The sequence below is a fragment of the Palaemon carinicauda genome, chromosome 24 (assembly GCF_036898095.1).
Source record: "Palaemon carinicauda isolate YSFRI2023 chromosome 24, ASM3689809v2, whole genome shotgun sequence".
Taxonomy (NCBI): Eukaryota; Metazoa; Arthropoda; class Malacostraca; order Decapoda; family Palaemonidae; genus Palaemon; species Palaemon carinicauda.
The window spans coordinates 97,893,509-97,917,400 of record NC_090748.1 but is presented as its reverse complement, the minus strand read 5'-3'; the positions used below and the strand labels follow the sequence as shown (position 1 = coordinate 97,917,400).

The 23,892-nt window shown below is 35.7% G+C and overlaps 1 protein-coding gene across 1 annotated transcript; it reads right to left on the bottom strand.

Moving 5' to 3' along the window:
- Positions 1-645: 645 nt before the first annotated feature.
- LOC137617911 (uncharacterized) lies at positions 646-14,898 on the bottom strand. The gene is made up of 3 exons (XM_068347855.1): positions 14,778-14,898; positions 6,455-6,653; positions 646-3,412 (listed from the first exon to the last, which is right to left on the bottom strand). The coding sequence occupies exons 2-3, from the start codon at positions 6,503-6,505 to the stop codon at positions 2,753-2,755; spliced, it is 711 nt and encodes a 236-aa protein (XP_068203956.1). The 5' UTR covers positions 6,506-6,653; positions 14,778-14,898; the 3' UTR covers positions 646-2,752.
- Between the last annotated feature and the right edge of the window lie 8,994 nt (positions 14,899-23,892).

Genomic DNA, 23,892 nt, shown 5'->3' with positions numbered 1-23,892 from the left:
AATACTGAATATTGAACCTCATGATGGAGAAGGCCTGACTATTAGAATCAACTGCATACCTATAGTCAATTCTTTTTAGTGAGGCAGATTTGCACCGACTCGCAGCGGTGCCCGTTTAGCTCGGAAAAGTTCCTGGTCGCTGATTGGTTGGACAAGATAATTCTAACCAATCAGATAGCAGGATAACTTTTCCGAGCTAAAAGGGCTCCGCTGCGAGCCTGTGCAAATGCGCCTCATTAAAAAAAATTGAGTATAGTATTACGAACAGGATTGACTTTGTTTATCAAAGTGCCATATTTTTTTAAAATAAAATTTTGTTTCATTTGAATTGATATAGTAATAGGATAATGAGACAGATATAAACATCACCCGTTTATTGTTGGCACATGAATGACTTTATAAAACAGAATACATGTTTATATTGCACAGTCATTAATTGCAAAAGCTTTGTTAAACAAAATATGGATATGTTTATATTGCACAACATAATTATTTCAAGGGCTGACTGATCCCTACTTTAAAAGTAATCTTGTTTGGCATATCTTACAAATAAAGGTCGAAAACATGGCTGATGTACAGTTGGACACAGTAATTCCTGGTACACCTCACTCTGAGCAAGTGCACCAAGCCACACCCTTTACTTCATAGCGCGTAAACCCACGTTGATTTGTCTTTATTCTTAAGAAAGAATTCACATTTGATGGTAACTTGAGAAAGGTGTCAATCCCTTTATTATTCACTGTTGATTATTGCGGTTCACCCATGCTGAGAAAGTCCCTTTGTTAATTATTTTGATGTTTTTCACATCCTTAAAGATAAAGTACGACATACTGGCAAACAGCATTTCCTGCAGTAGTACAGCGCACTTTATTCGCAACATAGAAATTTACACCAGAACAAATCCTAAATTCTCTATCTAATGATTTACTTATTCCTAAGATAATGTGACATAAATATGCGCTGTTATTTTAAAGGAAGGTTACATTTGTTATTTTAAAATTTCGTACGCTTGATTTACTTTTAATAATTTTAAGGCCTAGTATTTTTTAACAATGTTTAGTTCCATCAGTGATGAGGAATTTGATAGTTCAGTACTCTTGTCTATCATTATTACTAGCTAAGCTATAACCTTAGTGGGAAAAGCAGAATGCTATAAGTTCAAGGGCTTCAACAAAAAAGGAAATAAAAGGGATTTTGACGTAGGAAAAAATCTATTTTTGGGTGAGATAGCCATGTCGTCCTAATGGAAGTTCCTTCTGGCAACTTCTATAGTATAATATTTTTGCGATTGATATTACAAGAGAATTACCATCAGGTATCACAGGGTTCCAACCCCCGGAAACGACTATCTGAAGATATCGTGTATAATCAGGGACATATCCTAAGATAACCATAGATATCTGCACCCCAAACAGACCTTACCCAGTCTAATCCACTAAGGGGAAGGATAAATAAGGAGCCGTTACACATCCTATCACCTTCGAGTGCCCCCATACGTTCTTGCTTCTCATTCCTTCGAACGCAGCTGATGGCTACAGTGCGGTTGATTTTGGGGGGACTATATGAAAAGTAATGAATAAAGAATATGAAATATCTAAAGATCAGTAACAATATTTAAATAGACCTGACACCTAAAAACCACGAAGAGAGACTAATGTCACCCTGTTCAACATAAAAACATTCACTGCAAGTTTGAACTTCTGAAGTACCACTTATTGTCAATGTTAAAATCATGACCACCTATCTTAAAGACCTTAGGCTACTTCTAATAATTATTGTGCATATTTCCCATAAAAGAAGACACCAATAACAGCAATGTGATTAGATAATTCTATGTAAGATATTAGTCTCTTCTTCTTTCCCATCGTTATCACTACATTAAGGGGTTGGTTGCCTGATGCGGCCTCTCCAGTGCCTTCTATCAAATGCAGCTGCTTCCCCCAAACCTGTTTTCTTCATATCATCCTTCACCATATCAGACTAATATCTGTATAAGATATAGGGCTGATACACAACAAATATTTCATTGGAAAGGATCGGGGATAGATTTGTAGTCGTCATTTCGGCACTATTGCTAATTCCCACATTTACATTTAATAATTCTCTCTTCTAACTATATTGCAACTTATGATTTAAACTTACATTGATTCGATCAAAGTTAAGAAGGGGCAATCATCTCCCCTATACAACAAAGAGTGTGTCTGGCTGTACATAAGTATATATTTCTTTCCTGTTACACTGAGCGGCCATGCCAGATGTATGACCACTTGGTCTCTCTCCCTTCCTCGGATATGGGAGAGTAGTCATACCCTCATGAAAGGGGTACCTTGAGATTTACGCTTGGAAACCACAAATATGTAGACATCATTTTGACGGGTCACATACACTATATGTATTAGAATCATGGTAGAGCAATTTACTAAAAGAAGTAGATTTATCACATGTATTTTACTTTAACTGATTTTTATGTGAATTCAGTCTAGAATTCAGCAATCAGATATTTGATTTTTCAAGCAGATGCCATATGAGAGGAAAAGTTACCTTTCCTTCACGTTAAAATATCGGCTTCATTATAAACATGGAAAATATACTCTGAAAGAGATTAGACTTCTATGCTAGGTCTGTATATTCTAGGATTTTCTAAGTGTTTTAAAGGTTTAAAGGTCACTTATAAAGGACAGAGGCTAGGAACAGGGCAATGCTCCTCAACAATCCTCCATCAAAATTATAATAGTATCCACATGACTTATAACTAACCGACAGATGGGGGCCTTGGCCCACCATATTGGTCGGCATTACATCTATAATTTCGCCCTGAAACTAAATCTCTATTCGAATGTGACTTATGCACACCAGGATAAGAGGACACTTCACGTCCTAACCTGAATCCGTGGGATGTGTTAGGTGGAGGCTGGGGCGATCCATAGCAAGGTGGAGAAGACGGTAAGATATTTGGGTGGTCGGGCATTCGTAGGTAAGCTGGCGGCGTGGCCTCGAGTTTGCGGGCGGCCCTGGTTAGAATGATCCCTGTGGCCTGTATGCTACCCATTTCCAAAGGGCTGTAACACGTGTTGGCATATTTTGCACTTTCCTGCCTTTGTACAGAAGGTTGGAAGAGCTTACATGAGTTAGGTACAGAGGGTATGTATGAGTTGGGCACGGCTGTCGAAAACGTATCTGGCACAATGTCCCTTGACCTATCTTCATCGTCTAAGACTGATAGGGACCCACTGAAAGACCTCGAAGGAAAGTTTTTGAGGAAAATAGGTGGCATTGACTGCTGCTGCCATGCAGAAGTGGCTGTAGGGGGCCTAGCAATCAGGGATGGTGCCTGATTTGGAGCATAAGCTGGTTTTAAAGGTCCTGCTACGCCATGCAGTTCGTCGCTGGGTCTGTCATCTCTGTCAATTTGCTGGAAAGGAAAAATACTTTTTTATTAATTTTGTCTGTTTTTATCTTACTCCAAATCTGCTGTAGAGTATGCCATTAGGACTCAAATATGCAGTAGAGTATGCTAATGGGACTCAGATTTGCAGTAGAGTATGCTAATGGGACTCAAATCTGCAGTAGAGTATGCTAATGGGACTCAAATATGCAGTAGAGTATGCTAATGGGACTCAGATTTGCAGTAGAGTATGCTAATGGGACTCAAATCTGCAGTAGAGTATGCTAATGGGACTCAGATTTGCAGTAGAGTATGCTAATGGGACTCAGATTTGCAGTAGAGTATGGTGTTAAGACACAAATTAGCAGTAGAGTATTTTGTTATGACATGAATTTGCAGTAGAGTATGCTGGTAGGACACACCTTTGTTGTAGAGTATGCTGTTAGGACACAAATTAGCAATAGTGTATGCTGTTAGAATACGTATTTGGAGTAGAGTATACTGTTAAGACACAAATTAGCAGTAGACTATGCTGAAAGGATACGAATTTTCAGTAGAGTAGGCTGTTAGGACAAAAGGTTGGAGCAGAGTATGTTGTTAGGACATAAATTTGCAGTAGAGTATGCTGTTATGACACGAATTTGCAGTAAAGTATACTGTTAGGACAAAAATTTGAAGTAGAGAATGCTGTTAGGACACAATTTGCTGTAAAGTATGCTGTTAGGTCACAAATTTGCAGTAAAGTATGCTGTTAGGACACAAATTTGTAGTAAAGTATGCTGTTAGGTCACAAATTTGCAGTAAAGTATGCTGTTAGGACACAAATTTGCAGTAAAGTATGCTGTTAGGACACAAATTTGCAGTAAAGTATGCTGTTAGGACACAAATTTGCAGTAAAGGATGCTGTTAGGACACAAAATTGCAGTAGAATGTGCTGTTAGGACACGAATTAACAGTAGTATGCTGTTAGGACACAAATTTTCAGTAAAGTATGCTGTTAGGACACAAATTTGCAGTAAAGTATGCTGTTAGGACACAAATTTGCAGTAAAGGATGCTGTTAGGACACAAATTTGCAGTAAAGGATGCTGTTAGGACACAAATTTGCAGTAAAGTATGCTGTTAGGACACAAATTTGCAGTAAAGGATGCTGTTAGGACACAAATTTGCAGTAAAGGATGCTGTTAGGACACAAATTTGCAGTAAAGGATGCTGTTAGGACACAAATTTGCAGCAAAGTATGCTGTTAGGACACAAATTTGCTGTAGAGTATGCTGTTATGACACAGGTTATCTAAACCCCCATAGAACAAGTAGAGGAAAAGTGTGCATGTCTGTAAAACATATATTAGACGTAACAGTATCCAAATTGCGCAAAAACAATTGACGAACATCATATTAAAAGAATTAAGAATACTGTACAACAACTACCAAAAGGGAAATAAATGATCATGTATGTTATTCAAAGCCATATTATCTCAAGATTCAATTCTAACTCTTTATACCTCTTGCGATAATTCCTAAGATATCAAAGGAATTGTTAAGTAGGGTTGGAAAATCTTGTGTCAGAAAAACTGCCATTTGGAGATTGTGAAATATCAATAGGGATATAGTGTATATCAAGATAGACCTTATTGAAGTTCACTATGTTTTATCGCTTAAGCCTGCTTTCAAGTTTGAATTTATTTGGAGAATAATATTGGTAAGGATATTCAACACATGAAATTTGGTGAAGTTGAAAAGACCATTTGTGATAAAGGGTATTTTATAAGGTAGTGATTGTTGTAACAAGTTCTTCTCTTGCAGGAAAATGTACACCTGAATTTCCCGGAGTCAGCCGAGAGAATCTTAGGCCTAGCGAGAAGATGCCTTTAACGCTGTAAGTGACCATTTCCATAGTTGTAGAGTAATGATTTTACATAATTGCAATATTTGTCAACAATGTTGATTTAGGAATGGTGACTTGAAGGTCACTTAACCGGAAATTTTGACTCCTTTTGAAATGAGGTCACCTTGCATACTTTTGTCTGAGCCAGGTCTTGGGAAGTGAAAAGTTTATTGATGATAGGCCTATTCGTAACATTATTATTATTATTATTATTATTATTATTATTATTATTACTTGCTAAGCAGCAACCCTAGTTGGAAAAGCTGGATGCCATAAGCCCAGGGGCCCCAACAGGGAAAATAGCCCAGTGAGGAAAGGAAACAAGGAAAATGAAATATTTTAAGGACAGTAACAACATTAAAATAAATATTTCTAAACTTTAAATACTTTAACAAAACAAGAGGAAGAGAAACTAGATGGAATAGTGTGCCCGAGTGTACCCTCAAGCAAGAGAACTCTAACCCAAGACAGTGGAAGACCATGGTACAGAGGCTATGTCACTATCCATGACAAGAGAACAATGGTTTGATTTTGTAGTGTCATGGTTAGAATATTTCATTTATTATACTTGTAGTCTATTTTAGAGATTTTTTACCTAACTATATGGTAGTTCTTGAACATCATTTGTTTTCCACCTCTCAAGTGTAAATAGTTACAAGAACATGTTTGTAATGGAAAAAAAACTAATGATTACAAAACGAGTAATATTACTAATTTGTTTTTTAAGAAATTGTAGGCCTGCCGTCATTCATTCGCCAAAATTTTATTATATCAATAATGTAGGGAAAAGTTTTTATTGTGGGCCTACTAATTCATGATAAATGATTGTCCTAGAAATATTTCCAGTGTTTTTAAAACCTATATTCTTGTGAGTTTTGAATCTTACGCACTTTTATTATTATTATTATTATTATTATTATTATTATTATTATTATTATTATTATTATTATCCAAGCTACAACCCCAATTGAAAAAGTAGGATGTTATAGGTCCAAGGAAAGGAAACAAGACAAGTAATGAACAATTAATATAAAACATTTCAAGAACAGTAACATTTATATAGATCTTTCTTATATAAACTATAAAAACTAAAAAAAAAAACAAGTGAAATAAGATAGAATAGTATGCCTGAGTGTACCCTCAAGCAAGAGATCTGCAAGCTTCATTTAATAAAGACACTCACCGTCTGTCTTATACTGCTAACCAATCCCATGCTGTCGGTGAGGTAGGTCATCTCGCTTCACATGATCTCGAATGGGGTCACAGGTCACCCAAATGAAGAAAGTTCCTTTAGCTTCTCCATGGTATACCTCTAGGACTGTAGGTGTCTAGCTAGACCGATAGCTGTAGTGGCGCTGGGACAGTACAGTATTGATCACTCACTGGACAAGGGAGAAAGGAGAGTTTTTTTTTCTTTTTTGCTTTTATTAATAATGCATGGGTGGTTCGGGCGGGATAATGGAGTTGTTCTTTAGTAGTTTGTTTAGGAATGGGGAAGTGGGCGTCTTATTGATTGATCGATTTCTGTTGTTGTTCTGGTGGTGCTTTGGGCGTGAAGGTGCATGAATTAAATAATGCTACGTGAGAGTGAATAACCAAGCTACGACCATAAGAATGTGTTAGAATAGGCCTAATCATTTTTATATTTCTAGGTTAATGTGCTGAAATAGGCATACTTATAATTATTGTTCTAGGTTAAAGAATGTGCTGAAATAGGACTAGTTACTGCCATTGTTCTAGGTTAAAATATGTATTGAGATAGGACTGGTTACCAAAATGTGCTGAAATAAGACTAGTTACTGCCATTGTTCAAGGTCAAAATATGTATTGAGATAGGACTGGTTACCAAAATGTGCTGAAATAAGACTAGTTACTGCCATTGTTCAAGGTCAAAATATGTATTGAGATAGGACTGGTTACCAAAATGTGCTGAAATAAGACTAGTTACTGCCATTGTTCAAGGTCAAAATATGTATTGAGATAGGACTGGTTACCAAAATGTGCTGAAATAAGACTAGTTACTGCCATTGTTCAAGGTCAAAATATGTATTGAGATAGGACTGGTTACCAAAATGTGCTGAAATAGGACTAGTTACTGCCATTGTTCTAGGTTAAAATATGTATTGAGATAGGTCTGGTTACCAAAAGGGGAAATATGTTGGTTTTTCTTTATTTACGGTAATTATAATGATACAACTGTTGCCGTTACAGTAGGTTTTCTTGTTATTTATTATTATTTCAAGAATATTGTATCCACGGAATATATACAGTATATTCATAGTCTCAGTAGGCCTACTGGTCTTTGGAAATGACGCATGGAACTCAGCCGCAGATTTGAATAATCTTCTAACTTCACGAGGACAATAAGCGAAATCCTTCTAGCAAAACTCGGTATCATTCTATAATTTTGCTAGTTCACTGTAGGCCTACTAAACCACTTAAGATCCTGACTATACGTGAACATAAAATACTTGAAATAAAACTGGAGTTAGTATAAGTATTATCCACCCGTTAAATATAACGGATTAAGGGTCAACTGATATAGGATATATAATTAGAATGACAGAATAACATTATTATTATTATTATTATTATTATTATTATTATTATTATTATTATTATTACAAACTAAGCTACATCCTTAGTTTGAAAAAAAAAAAAAACAAGATGCTATAAGCCCAAGGGCTCCAATAGGGAAAAATAGCCCAGTGAGGAAAGGAAACAAGGAAATAAATAAACTAGAAGAGAAGTATTAAACAATCAAAATAAAATATTTTAAGAATAGTAACATTAATTTATATCATCCATATACTTTATAAACTATAAAAACTTAAAAAAACAAGATAAAGAGAAATAAGATACAAATTATAAAAGAAGCAAGACAAGAAAGAGAAGACGATGGATGGACGAGGTAAGAAAATTTGCTGTTATAGATTGGTATAAGAAGACCGTAAGCGTACAAATGAGTGGAAGGACACATCTGAGGTTTTTGTCCTGAAGAAAAAAAGAAAGTGATGAGAAAAATCAAGATTTATTGAAGGAAATGACCCACAGCCTTATATCAGAGAAATGAATCTGGATAAGGCGTCCCTTGTAATGAAGACAAGATTAAATATGCTCAATTTAAAAGCGAATGTCAGGGAAAATATGAAGATAATTTGTGTGACCTATGCAAAGGGGAAGATACTACCGAACATTTATTTTTATGCCCAAAATTAGGACAGCTAATGAATGTAGACATAAGTGTAAGCTGAAAAATCCTAGCAGGGATCTGGCTGCATTTATAGTTAGGGCAATGCTATGAAAGAAGAATTTAAGAAGTCCAAACTGACCACAACAAGTTGCCAAAACTGATGATAGCAGGGTGTTATCCTATCTAATTTCAAGGTAGAATGGGATAAAAGTAAAGATTGAGAATCTCATTATTGTATTAATTTATTTAAGGCACGGGTAATATAAGCTTGATAACAATAAGAATAAGCTTAGAAGATTTACACCTATCTATCTATTTCAGCACATTTTGGTAACCAGTCCTATCTCAATACATGGCAGTAACTAGTCCTATTTCAGCACATTTTGGTAACCAGTCCTATCTCAATACATGGCAGTAACTAGTCCTATTTCAGCACATTTTGGTAACCAGTCCTATCTCAATACATGGCAGTAACTAGTCCTATTTCAGCACATTTTGGTAACCAGTCCTATCTCAATACATGGCAGTAACTAGTCCTATTTCAGCACATTTTGGTAACCAGTCCTATCTCAATACATATTTTAACCTTGAACAATGGCAGTAACTAGTCCTATTTCATCACCTATCTATCTATCTATTTTGCGGTGTGAGCAATAAGGAACCAGGAACCCTGCAGTGGAATAGTAACGGCTGATGATGATGATGTTATATGTACACTCCACCAATGTTTTGAGTCTGGTTTCTAGCGTTGCTGAGTTACAGGAGACGTACGCTTTTTTTTCGCTCGTAGTGAAACCGTTTGTTCAGTTGTACACCCAGTTGTACATGATTTATATTCCTCTGCCATGGAATCGATACGGAGCTAAACTTAGATATTTTTCTTGAAAACAAAAATGTTTTCATGTCGAAAGAATTGTCATAAATCTCTGTCGTAAGTCACTTCGTAGTTTATATATGACGGAACTATTTTAACGTTCTTCCTGATCTTCAGATGTTTTATATTTTGTCTATTTATTTATTTATTTGTTTATTTATTTATTTATTTATTTATTTATTTATTTGTTTATCTATTTATTTGTTTGTTTAATTTCCTCGCTGGGCTACTTTCCTTGTTGGAGCCCTAGGCCTTTTAGCAGCCTGCTTTTCGTACTAAGGTTGTAGCTTAGCTAGTAATGATAATAGTAGTAATAATAATGCTAGTAAGACTGTATTGAACGGATTGACAAATGTTGATTAATTCTTTACGAATGGTATGGCTGTTCACCATAACTTGGTATTCGTCTTGTTATGAAATTTTCTTGTATATATATATGTATATATATACATATATATGTATATATATATATATATACAGTATATATATATATATATATATATACAGTATATATATATATATATATATATATATATATATATATATATATATATATATATATATATATATATATATATATATATATATATATCACCCACGAATGGCATTTAATACCAAATCCTATCTTGGGAATATATATCCACTTGGAATTCATTTTATGGTAACAGCTTCTGGATATATATATTCCCAAGATAGGATTCGGTATTAAATGCCATTCGTGGGTGATATTTACATTAATTAAAATCACGTGTGCTTGTGATATATGTTCATATATATATATATATATATATATATATATATATATATATATACACATACATATATATACTATATATATACATACATATATATACATATACATATATAATGTACACATATATATATATATATATATATATATATATATATATATATATATATATATATATATATATATATATATATATATATATATGAGAGAGAGAGAGAGAGAGAGAGAGAGAGAGAGAGAGAGAGAGAGAGAGAGAGAGAGAGAGAGAGAGACCTACCGAAAAGAAAATTATTAGATTGTTCTGTAAACAATTCCGTCTCGTAACTTTTTTTTTCAAGCGGATTTTGTTCTCATAATCAGTCGTTGTTGCAATTTGATCGAAAATAATTTTTTTCCATCATTTCTATCTATAATTTAGTTGTACAGAGTTATACAGTACATCGGGGTTTTCCTTATGCAGTTAATTCTAACAGCCAGGCCTTCTCCATCATGAGGCTCAATACTACACAGTATTCTTGAAGTTTTATTCCAGCTGTGGCCAAGTTGTGGAATGATCTTCCCAATCGGGTAGTGGAGTTAGTAGAACTTCAAAAGTTCAAAGTTGCAGCAAATGTTTTTATGTTGAACAGGCTGACATAAGTCCTTTTATAGTTTATATATGACATATCTGTTTTGACGTTGTTACTGTTTTTACAATGATTTATTGTTAATTATTTCTCATCGTTTATTTATTTCCTTATTTCCTTTCCTCACTGGGCTATTTTTCCCAATTGGAGCCCTTGGGCGTATAGCATCTTGCTTTTTCAACTAGGGTTGTAGCTTGGATAGTAATAATAATAATGATAATAATATTAATAAAACCCTACGTCATTCCATCTTTAATATTTTGAATTACGTTTTGGATAATTTTTTTTTCCATCCGAGAATCTCAAATTTCTAAATCTTTCTCTTGACATAATTACTTTTCCCTTCATTATTACCTCCGCCAACGAAGTTGGAAGGAGTTTATGTTTCCACCTCTGTTTATGTGTGTGTTTGTTTGTTTATGAACAGCTTCCTGGCCACAATTTTAATCGTAGAGTAATAAAACTTGCAGGGCTTAACTGTCAAGTAATAAGCTGGGAACGAATAAATTTTGGAAGGTCAAGGTCAAAGGACAGGGTCACGGTAAAGCATAATGTCCAATTCACGTAATCAGCCATAAGTTTGGACATCGTTGTCACAGAGACTTCAAACTTGGTTCATATTTGAGTGTATGAAAATCCACGCCAATTAATACATGTTAATGTCAAAGGTCAAGGTTAAGGTCGAGCAAAAGGTCTGGAAATAAGCTGCCGCGGCAGAGGTCTGCGCTCTACTGAGTGCCCCTCTAGTTAATGATATAATCAGTATAATTTGGTTGTAGGCATGACGGTACATTTTTTAAGACCAATTTTTAATGATAGATCTTTTTGGCGTAAATAATAGAACGCATTTAATTGTTTTTTTAAATATAGGAATTGTCGAAGTGCAGACCATACATGCTGTTTAAAATACCCAATTTTCCGTTAACTAGACAATACTTGGAACCATTCTTTCACCAGTTGTTGTCACTTTTCCTTTCACACATTCTGGGCTTTCCAGTCGCTTTGGTCTCTATGAGATTGGGTGACCCTCGCTTACCGCGGGCTGTACATACTGTGTTCTTATATCATCTTTGGCTAGTGCACTGCAGGAAAAAGGTCTCAGAGATGTTCTTCCATTCGTGTCTGTGTATTGTCTTTCTATGCAAGTCTATATCAGCAAATTTTCTTAGCTCCTCAATCCATCATCTTCTCTTCCTTTCCCCTGGTTTTTTGCAATCTCTAGGGACCCTTTCAATCATTCTTATTGTCCGTCTATTATGTCACTCTCATTATATGCCGTGCCCATGTCCATTTCTTTATTTCACACGTTGTTAGAATATCCTCTACTTTAGTTTGCTCTCGTATCCATGTTGTCCTTTTTCGGTCTCTTGGTGTTAATCCCATCATTATTCTTTCCATAGCTCTTTGAGTTGTAAATAGCTTATGTCCTAAGGCTTTAGTAAGACTCCAAGTTTTTGATGCATAAGTTAAAACTGGTTGGACCATCTGATTAAATACTTTTCTTTTCTAGAGAAAGTGGCATTTTACATTTCATAATCTCATTTTGTTTACCAAAAGGTCTCCATCTCATGCTTATCCTTCTTTTAATTTTGGTCTCTTGTTCTGGGGAAACACTGTCTGTCCTAAGTATGCTAAGTATGTATATTCGTTAACAATCTTTAAAGGTTTGTTCATAACCCTTATTTGTTGTCACTGCATTTTCATAGAACACGCTCTTAGTTTTACTCATATTCATTTTCAGTCCTATATTTCTCTATTCGAATCTTTTATCATTTTTTACAATTCCTCTCCTGATTCACCTAAAACAACTATGTCATCAGCAAATCTCAAATTTTTAAGGTATACCCCATTTATATTAATTCCTACATTTTCCTAATTTATATTTTTAAAAACTTCTAGGCATGCTGTGAATAATTTAGGAGAGATAGGGTCTCCTTGTCTAACTCCTTTTCTCAATTGAAATTTTCTCACTATCTTTATGTAGTTTTAGGATAGCTGTACTTTCTATATACTGTAGATATCTTCAAGAGTTCTAACATAAGATTCATCTATTTCTTGTCTCTGAGGGGTTTTCATTACTGCTGAGCTTTTGACGGAATCAAAAGCTTTCTCATACTTTATAATGGCATACACAGTGGTTTGTCATATTCTGTTGATTTTTCCATTAGCAGGTTATTTACATGGATGTGGTTAGTTGTTGAATACACACACCCACACACTCATATACAGTGTATATGTATATATATATATATATATATATATATATATATATATATATATATATATATATATATATATATATATTTCAATTGAAACAAGTGATTGTATAATTTTCATAAGTTTTTCTTTTGTCTTAGTCTAAGGTCTATTCAGATTTAACATTTAAAGCAACTTATTAAATAATTTTCAGATCGTAAAATTTTCGTCTTAATCTAAGTTTTGTTCAGACTTAATATTTCGAGTGATTTATTTGTTTTATGTAAATTCTCTTCAAAGTAGTGTATTATTCCAATGACCAGGGTTTAAAGCGGTATTCGCTTGTCTCCTGTAAAGAACCGTAGTAAGTTTGTTTAAATAATTCTTAAGAATATTCCCAGTTTAGTTTTGAGTGTACTTGAGAAACCTTTGGGTATCCAGAGTTTTATATATTGCTGTCTGGGAGTTATTTAACTGTCTCAGAGTTCGTGCAGTAATATTTACAAGTGTAACAGATTTAATGTAAAAGATTTGATGTAACAGATTTAATGTAAAAGATTTGATGTAACAGATTTAATGTGATTTAATGTAACAAGTGAGTTTGGAACTAGAGAGGTTGTTTAGCTTGCCAGCTGTAATATATAAATTTATTATATTATATGTTTGGTTCCCAAACACGAGTCATAGTATAATATATATATATATATATATATATATATATATATATATATATATATATATATGTGTGTGTGTGTGTGTGTGTGTGTGTGTGTGTGTGTGTGTGGAATATGCAATGGAAAATGAAATCTTTTTGAAAGGAGAAAGGGTTAATAATGTAGAATCATAAGTATTTGGGAACTATGATCTCCAATACAGGGTCATTAGAATTAGAGTTTAGTGAAAGGTTGAAAAAAGCAAACCAGATAATGGCTAGGTTAAGTAAAATTTGGAAATCAAATCGCCTGAAATTACATATGAAAATAAGACTATATATCAGTTTAGTGAGATCTGTGTTACTGTATGGACACGAGTCGTGGTATGGCAATGAAACAATCTCCAATAGATTTTGCAGATATGGAACAAAGCCCTCAGAAGAATATTGGGAGTTAAATGGCAGGCCAGAATAGAAATGAAACTATAATAGAGATTTCTCGAGTGCCATATGTGGATGAGTTCACAGTGAGGGGTAGATAGAGATGGTTTGAGCATGTTCTTAGCACTTCCCAAGCGAGATTAGTTCAAATATTCAACTGGGCTCCACAAGGCACTGGAAGAGTTGGAAGACCCAGGCCTACATGGCTGAGAACTATGAAGTGTGAAGTGGGAGATGATGAGTTGAGAAGTATTGAATTAAAAGCTCAAGACAGAGATGACTAGAGAAATCTAACCGAGGCCTTTTGCGTCAAATAGGTGTAGGAGATGATGATGATTGTGGTGCGTGTGTGTGTAGGCCATATGTTTTTTTTGTGTGTGTGTGTGTGTAGGCCATATGTTTGTGTGTGTGTGTGTGTGTAGGCCATATGTTTGTGTGTGTGTGTGTGTGTGTGTAGGCCATATGTTTGTGTGTGTGTGTGTGTGTGTGTAGGCCATATGTTTGTGTGTGTGTGTGTAGGCCATATTTTTTTGTATGTGTGTGTGTGTGTAGGCCATATGTTTGTGTGTGTGTGTGTGTGTAGGCCATATGTTTGTGTGTGTGTGTGTGTGTAGCCTACATGTAGGCCATATGTTTGTGTGTAAGAGAGAGAGAGAGGAACCAAAATGTTTCAATTCGTACGAAATCACACCTTCAGAACTACAACTAAGGTTTATTATAATTTACGAAACAGAGTATCATCAATCCAATAGAGCTTAATATTAGTCACTCACCTCGATCAGATCAAAACTACCAGAAGTAATCAATTCTCACACACTATTTAAGTTCCACAGTCGAAACAAAAGGACACTTATCTTACAGTTACAGCCTTCGTGCAAACGGAATGCCTTGCACATACATACTCTAGTGTTTGGAGTAACTCACTCTGGTTACCCTTAAAAAAAAAAAGGTGCCAGATGTCACCAACGAATACAATTAAACAACTTGAGCGTAGAGTTTCCATTACACGTTGGCGCGCTTAGAGAATTCTTTATTTCAACCTTGTTTATTATATATATATATATATATATATATATATATATATATATATATATATATATATATATATATATATATATATATATATATATATATATGTATATATAATTGCGTCTCATAAAATGAAATCAATATAAAAAAACGCAAAGTGTTGTAGTATATTCGTTCAATAATTATTTCGCGAAAGTTACACTTGGTGTTTTATCTTTGCCAGTGGTGGATTACCTCGGTAGTATATTTTTTTTTTCTTTTTTTTATGTTCCTTTCTTCTCCTTTATTGATCAATTTGAATTATCTATGACTGTAGCGCCTTAATAGCTTTACTTTCCTTTTGTATACCACGAGTTCTTTTACAAAACCTTATTTTCTACAAAGCAGTTTATACGAGTGCTTCTATTGTCTTTCTTTAGTCTATATTTAGTCTGTGCTTGATATATCGGCATTCGCTGCCATTGCTACTGGAATGTGAATATAAAATTTCTTATTAATGCTAGCGAGTAGAATTCCATGATACATGTTAATTACCTCTTTGCGTATAAATGCTGACCTCTATGCGTATAAATGCTGTGGCCTGATTGGTAACGTCTCTGCCTGGTGTTCGCCAGTCGGGGGTTCGAGTCCCGCTCAGACTCGTTAGTGCCATTAGTGTCTGCAACCTTACCATCCTTGTGAGCTAAGGTTGGGGGGGTTTTGGAGAGCCTATAGGTCTATCTGCTGAGTCATCACCAGCCACTGCCTGGCTCTCCCTGGTCTTAGCTTGGGTGGAGAAGAGGATTGGGCGCTGATCATATAATATATGGTCAGTCTCTAGGGCATTGTCCTAATTGCTAGGGCAATGTCACTGTTCCTTGTCTCTGCCATTCATGAGCGACCTTTAAACTATGCAAATGGAAAATATGAGCCAAGTAGTCCTACCCCCATTTGAGGTCTGAGATTCACATTAAATGATATTGATAGTTCTTTTGTTTTCCATAGATTCTGCAACCTCGTGTAATACGGGGCAGAGTGAGGAGCCTATAGGTCCAGGCTACCTGTTGAATCAACAGCAGCTATTACCTGGCCCTCCCTGGTCCTAGTTTGGGAGGTGGGTTTATGCACTGAACGTTGATCATATACAGTAGGCCTAAATATGATAGGTATCTCTGTTATTATTATTATTATTATTATTATTATTATTATTATTAGCTAAACTACAACCCTAGTTGGAATTGTATGATGCTATAAGCCCAAAACTAGCCTAGTGAAGATAGGAAATAAATTAATAGATACATTTTGATTCTTATTTAGGCATATAATAAAAGTTCATGATTTGAAATTATCAAGGCATTTTTAACTTTGTCCTCTAAAACGGTATTAAACAACAACAACAACAACAACAACAAAAACAACAACAACAGTATTATAATTATTATTACTTGCCAAGCTATAACCTTAGTTGGAAAAGCAGGATGCTATGAGCCCAGGGGCCCCAACAGGGAAAATAGCCTAGTGAGGAAAGGGAAAAAGGAAAAATAAAATATTTTAAGAGTAACAACATTAAAATCAATATTTCCTATATACATAAACTATATATATAAACTTTAACAAAAGAGGAAGAGAAATTAGATAGAATAGTGTGCCCGAGAGTACCCTCAAGCAAGAGAACTCTAAGCAGAGACAGTGGAAGACCATGGTACAGAGGCTATGGCACTACCCAAGACTAGAGAACAATGGTTTGATTTTGGAGTGGCCTTCTCCTAGAAGAGCAGCTTACCATAGCTAAAGAGTCTCTTCTACTCTTACCAAGAGGAAAGTAGCCACTGATCAATTATAGTGCTGTAACGCTGACTTTAGCCCACTCAGTGTGTCTAACGATACTTCTCTTCATCGCTTATCAGGAAACTGTACATTTCATTATGCATATTAATCATTATTATATAATGAAATAAAATTATATATTTATATATACATTAGAAAATAGATAGATTTATTTTTCAATCGAAATATATCCTTACAAAGTGATTGATTGAAATTTGTTACGGGATGTATTTTGACTGCTGCTAACGTGGAAGACAACGTGATTGGCTCTGACGTCATCAGGGGGTGGGGCTTATTTCGCCCGGAATGTTTGCGCCTTTGTGGTGACTTCAGTGCCTAACAGGGGGTCCTGGTGTCTTCTAACTAGAGCTAGGAGAGGGTAACACATTCCGTCTGTAGACCCATACGTTAGGTATTAACAGAGAGGCGAGGTGAATGCAAGTTTATTCAACGAGATAACGAGCATATATACAAATACTTGAGGGCAATAATGGCACAAAAGTTCAAACAAAGTGCAACGTGTAATGGAAAGCTTTTTTTTTCTATTATCAGTGCGGAAGAGAGCGAGAGATTGAAAAAAAGCAATAGCATGACATTGCATTAGCTTGTATGAAACACAGGTTTCCCAAATTTCAAGGAAAATTGGCGATTCTAAATTTTTACCAAATACGACTAATACTTATTCTCGTATTATGAATCTATCTTTGCAAAGTTAATTTTGAATTTGATTGCTATATAAGAAACCATGTATACTGATAGGCTATTAATGATATGGAAACAAATTAGGTTGAAAAAACTTGTGCCGATGGACATATCTGATATTACTTAAGAAATTAATGAGACAAGGGGCAGGAAAATGAGTTGCGGGCCCCTAACAGATCGCCCTAACACGAGAATAGTCCCAGATGGTTTCAAACTATTCGAACCAAGATACACGTCTACAGTAGGGTCTGGAGCCTTTAAATATGCGGCCCCCGAGACTATACAATAGGCTCCCACGAGACATCCGAATAATTAAAGATATTAAGTGTAAAGACTTTCATATTCTGCCAGTGTTTTGATAGTGATGATCTAACAGTAAGCGAACAATGCGCATTGTGAAATGTTAGATGCTCACGAATCTTAAAACGACCGTGGAGGTCCAGTAGAGAATAGGGTTCCCCTGCTGTACAGGACCAGATAAAAAGCCCTTAAAATAAGTAGAGTAATGGAAACGTCTTTGCCTGGCGTTCTACTGGACTAGGGTTCGAATCCCGCTCAAGCTCAATAGTTTCTTGTAGTGTCTGCAATCTCACCAGCCTTGTGAGCAAAGGAAGGGGGGTTGGGGAAGCTGCTGAGTCACCAGCAATCATTGCCTGGCCCTCCCTGGTCCTGGTGGGGGTGGAGGGATGGCTTATGTGCTGATCATATGTAAATATGGTCAGTGTCTAGGGCATTGTCCTACTAGCTAGGGGATTATCACTATCCCTTGCTTCTGCCATTCATGAGCGACCATTAAACCTTTAAACATGCTGTCAGTGCCCAAGCTCCCCTATCCATCAAGCGAGGACCAAGGAGGGCCAGGCAGTGGCTGCTGATGACTCAATAGATAGGGATTGTAAGCCTGCAGACATTACTGGAAACTAACGAGCTTGAGTGAGTCTCGAACTCCCGTCCAACAGATTGTCAGGCAGGGACGTTACCAGTAGGCTTCCACAATCTGCTTTTGCTTTGATAAAATCTATTTCCCCAATTGGGACATTTAAGGATAACATGTTTTTGTATCTATTAACTTTTATTTTTTAAAAAGTTATTATCCCTTTAATTTATTGTGTAATTTAGTATATCACTACTTGGTTTAATATGTAGCTCTGCAAGCATAAAATTTCATGAAATTCATAACTAAAAATCTTTATAAACAAATATTGTTCTATAGACTAACATATTTATTATTACCCGTTTCTCTAGAATTTGTTCAACACACACTCCATTCAAACCTCTTACTTTTATATCAGTGATCTGACAATGTGTGTAATTTTCTATACTCAACGCAGCGAGAAAGAGCCGATAAGGGGTCATCTGGTTTTAAATGGATTCCCACACGTATGCCAAATCTCCACAGATCACCTTCTTAGCCCCCCCCCTCTCTCTCTCTCTCTCTCTCTCTCTCTCTCTCTCTCTCTCTCTCTCTCTCTCTCTCTCTCTCTCTCTCTCTCTCTCTCTCTCTCTCTCAACTTAGGCTGTCAAGGAAACGTAACAGTGTATCTTAAAATATTGAAGCTACGGTAAAAAATTCGCGTTTTCTGTTATCTCAAGTTAATAAAGAAAACCTTTTCAAATTTAAACAGTGACTATAATAGTTTGTGTTTGCAGCACTCGTTTCATTTGTTAATAGTGTCGAAAGACATCGGTCCTGTTGAGTCTTCTGTTTAAGTTTTTATTTTTATTTTGATGTATAATGAGGGAATATAATGGACGGAAAAGTTAGCAGGTATAGAACCCCACCCAAACAGCAATAACATTAATAACAATAATTCAGTTAAAAATAAAAACGAATGTAACGCTGTGTGGATAATGTTGATAATGATTATAGCGATTATATGGAACACCTGTGCTCTTAAAAGATGAGGATGAAGAAGATACTTTTATAAATTCACCTGGTCCAGCATCTTTCATTGCATGTACATTCGGACACAATAGTTCCTGGCACACCAAACTTGCTGTAGGGAGAAATGGCAGAGATACTGGGTGGGGCAGTTGCTAAATCCAGTTAGGGTATGACAGGGGGCACTTGATAGCGGTGTGTGCTAGGAATTCCTGTGTCCAAGTGTATAGTGACCTGTCTCTTGCCTCTTGCTAGAATAGTGTGCCTGAGTGTACCCTCAAACAAGAGAACTCTAACCCATGACAGTGGAAGACCATGGTACAGAGGCTATGGCACTACCCATGACTAGAGAACAATGGCTTGATTTTGGAGTGTCTTTCTCCTAGGAGAGCTACTTACCATAGCTGAAGAGTCTCTTTTACCCTTACCAAGAGAAAAAGTGGCCACTAAACAATCACAGTGCAGTAAGAAGAATTGTTTGGTAATCGCAGTATTATCAGGTGTATGAGGGCAGAGGAGAATATGTAAAGAATAGGATAGACTATTCGGTGTCTGTGTGTGTAGGCAAAGGGAAAATGAACCGTAACCAGAGAGAAGGATCCAATTTACTACTGTCTGGCCAGTCAAAAGACCCCATATTTCAGGGATTAATTGTTATGTTCAGACGTGGAAGAGATTCAATTTTGTAAGTCCTTGGTCAAAGCTCAAGGTCAAGGTTGACCGATTTAACCGTAAGCTTAACCCCAAGTTTGCACATAGTTATCATACAGACTGCAAATGCGCCTAAATTGATTTTGGAAAAGGCAAGCAGGTTTCGAGAAGTAAGCTGCCGTTGCGGAGGTCTGTACTCTCAGAGTGCTTTTCTAGTTATTATAATTATTATTATTATTATTATTATTATTAGCTAAGTTACACCCTTAGTTGGAAAAGCATGATGCTATAAGCCCAAGGGTTCCAGCAGGGAAAAAATAGCCCAGTGAGGAAAGGAGATAAAGAAATGAATAAACTATATGAGAAGTAATGAAAAATTAGAATACAATATTTTAAGTACAGTAACAACATTAAAACAGACCTTTCATATATAAATTATAAAAAGTGACTTATGTCAGCCTGTCCAACATAAATACATTCGCTGCAAGTTTAAACTTTTGGAAAAAGAAGTATAGACAATTTTTAAACTACTAGGTAGTTGGAAAAGCAGGATGCTATAAGCCCAAGGGGTCCAAGAGGAAACAAATAGCACAGTGAGGAAAGGCTATAAGGACATAGATTACCTTCGTGGAAATTAATGAACAATTTAAATAAAATATTTTAAAAACAGTAACAACATTAAAACAGACCTTTCATATATAAACTATGAAAAGGGTCTTATGTCAGTCTGTCCAATATAAAAACATTCTCTGCAAGTTTGAACTTTTGGAAAAAAAAAAGTATAGACACTTTTTAAACTACAAGGTAGTTGGAAAAGCAGGATGCTATAAGCCCAAGGGGTCCAAGAGGGAACAAATAGCCCAGTGAGGAAAGGCAATAAGGACATAGATAACCTAAATGGAAATTAATGAACAATTTAAAACAGACCTTTCATATATAAACTATGAAAAGGGTCTTATGTCAGTCTGTCTAACATAAAAACATTGTCTGCAAGTTTGAACTTTTGGAAAAAAAAGGTATAGACAATTTTTAAACTACTAGGTAGTTTGAAAAGCAGGATGCTATAAGCCCAAGGGGTCCAAGAGGGAACAAATAGCCCAGTGAGGAAAGGAGATAAGGAAAAAAATAACCTATATGAAAATTAATAAACAATTTAAATAAAATATTTTAAAAACAGTAACAACATTAAAACAGACCTTTCATATATAAACCATGAAAAGGGTCTTATGTCAGTCTGTCCAATATAAAAACATTGTCTGCAAGTTTGAACTTTTGGAAAAAAAAAAGTATAGACAATTTTTAAACTACTAGGTAGTTTGAAAAGCAGGATGCTATAAGCCCAAGGGGTCCAAGAGGGAACAAATAGCCCAGTGAGGAAAGGAGATAAGGAAAAAAATAACCTATTTGAAAATTAATAAACAATTTAAATAAAATATTTTAAAAACAGTAACAACATTAAAACAGACCTTTCATATATAAACCATGAAAAGGGTCTTATGTCAGTCTGTCTAACATAAAAACATTGTCAGCAAGTTTGAATTTTTGGAAAAAAAGTGTATAGATAATTTCTAAACTATTAGGTAGTTGGAAAAGCAGACTGCTATAAGCCCAAGGGGTCCAAGAGGGAACAAATAGCCCAGTGAGGAAAGGAGATTAGGAAATAGATAACCTAAATGGAAATTAATGAACAAATTAAAACGAACCTTTCATATATAAACCATGAAAAGGGTCTTATGTCAGTCCGTCTAACATAAAAACATTGTCTGCAAGTTTGAACTTTTAAATTAAAGTGTATGGTATAATTTGTTGAAATCTGAATGCTCTTCACTAGACCACATCGCAGTTGTGTCACCCAAGAACGTGTAACTTGAAAACTACACTTCAGCAGTTCTCCGATTAATCACATTCCAGAGTTGTGAAGAACTTGGGAGGCTTCCCAGCTAAGTTCGTTGAGAAGAACGAAAGAAAAGGACCTTTTATGTATCTCTAAGATAGCATCTATTGCATGTTTATCCCGTGAAGACTTAGCAAATCTCTATGTAATATGTAGTGATCCACTTAAATAATCGTCATTTTAATCGGAAATTCTCCGTACAAATATACGGTTCTTAGCCGTATTTCAGTGAAATATAGGCGACCGCAATTTAACGTCATTTTAATCGGAAATTTTCCGTACAAATATACGGTTCTTAGCCGTATTTCAGTAAAATATAGGCGACCGTAATTTTACCATACTTTATTATTATCTTTTTTTACGAGTTGGTGACCGTAATATCACTCCTTTACGTTTATCCGTTTTTAAAACGGTAAAAATCGTGGAATAAATGTTACCAGACATATACCGTTTTTTTTTTTTAATGCAATTTTATAACAGTGTAGATCGTAAAATGATCTGCGTTCTGAGAAGAAAAATGTCACCAGGAAGCCGTCAAAAATATGTAGCGACGTGTGGCATCGATGGATGTCCAGCACAGGTTTCTTTCCTAGAGTTAAGTCCCATTATTGTTGATCCTTGACCCAATGCTGGCTTGTACGTCACCCCGACAGGTCGAAACAACAACTCTTTCCCCAATCTAGTCTACAGGCCCTCTCTCTTTGATCCATCGCCCTCGAGTAAGTGAGGATTTAATTTCACCGAGATGGATGCGATACTGGAAATTAGAAGATGAAAGAAACTATTATCTCTCGTCTCGGGTGTCTTTGTAAGTCTTCTTCAGTTCTTGGATCAAGTATTTATCAGGTGTACGGTGAAGGTACAATCGAGTGAAGTTTTAAGTTTAATGGCCCGAGTAAAGGGAGAAAATTCGTTCTAAGATTCTTTGAATATAATTATTTTTGGGGTTACTGGCGAAGACACTAATGTTTCATAAGTGATAGATTTATATTGATCGAAACTTCAGCGACTCGCTTTTACGGGAAACCTTTGAAAATCGCGAACGAAAGTGGGACGTCCGCCGACCCATCCAATTTTAATAACCACGAAAGACTGCCAGCAGAAAGTTTAAGCCTGACAATCGAGAGAAGGAGAAGAAAAGGAAGACTTGCAAAGTCTCCTTTCACTCGTGTCTTGTGACGCCCTGGAATACTTGAGCCTTCAACCAGTGGCTCCAGAGACTGGCCGAAGACAATCAATAACAGGAAGTGTTCTTGGATCACTGCTCAACTGACCACTTGTCAGTTTGCAAGCTTGTGACCATTGTGGTTTTTTTCGTGTGTGTGTTCAAGATTACTCCAGAAAACGGGACTGCAGATGCTATCTGTGTGTGAAATGTCAGGGGGCGTTTTCGTTTCTGGAAACCATATTCATCTGGTGTAAGATGGTATTTTTGTTCGTGAAAAGAATCCATATCATAAGGTCTGCTTTGATAGTGTTATTCCTTTTGGTAATGAGGTAATAGAACATTTTTTGGCTAATACACAAGTTGAGTAGCCAATGAAAAGTGCTGCATCAACCAAGTTGAGTAGCCAGGGATAAGTTGTATATCAACCAAGTTGAGTAACCAAGGGAAAGTGGCTTATCAACCAAGTTGAGTAGCCAATGAAAAGTGTTGTCAACCAAGTTGAGTAGCCAGGGATAAGTTGTATATCAACCAAGTTGAGTAACCAAGGGAAAGTGGCGTATCAACTAAGTTGAGTAGCCAATGAAAAGTGTTGTATCAACCAAGTTGAGTAGCCAGGGAAAAGTGTTGTCAACCAAGTTGAGTAGCCAAGGATAAGTTGTATAGCAACCAAGTTGAGTAACCTAGGAAAAGTGGCGTATCAACCAAGTTGAGTAGCCAATGAAAAGTGTTGTATCAACCAAGTTGAGTAGCCAAGGG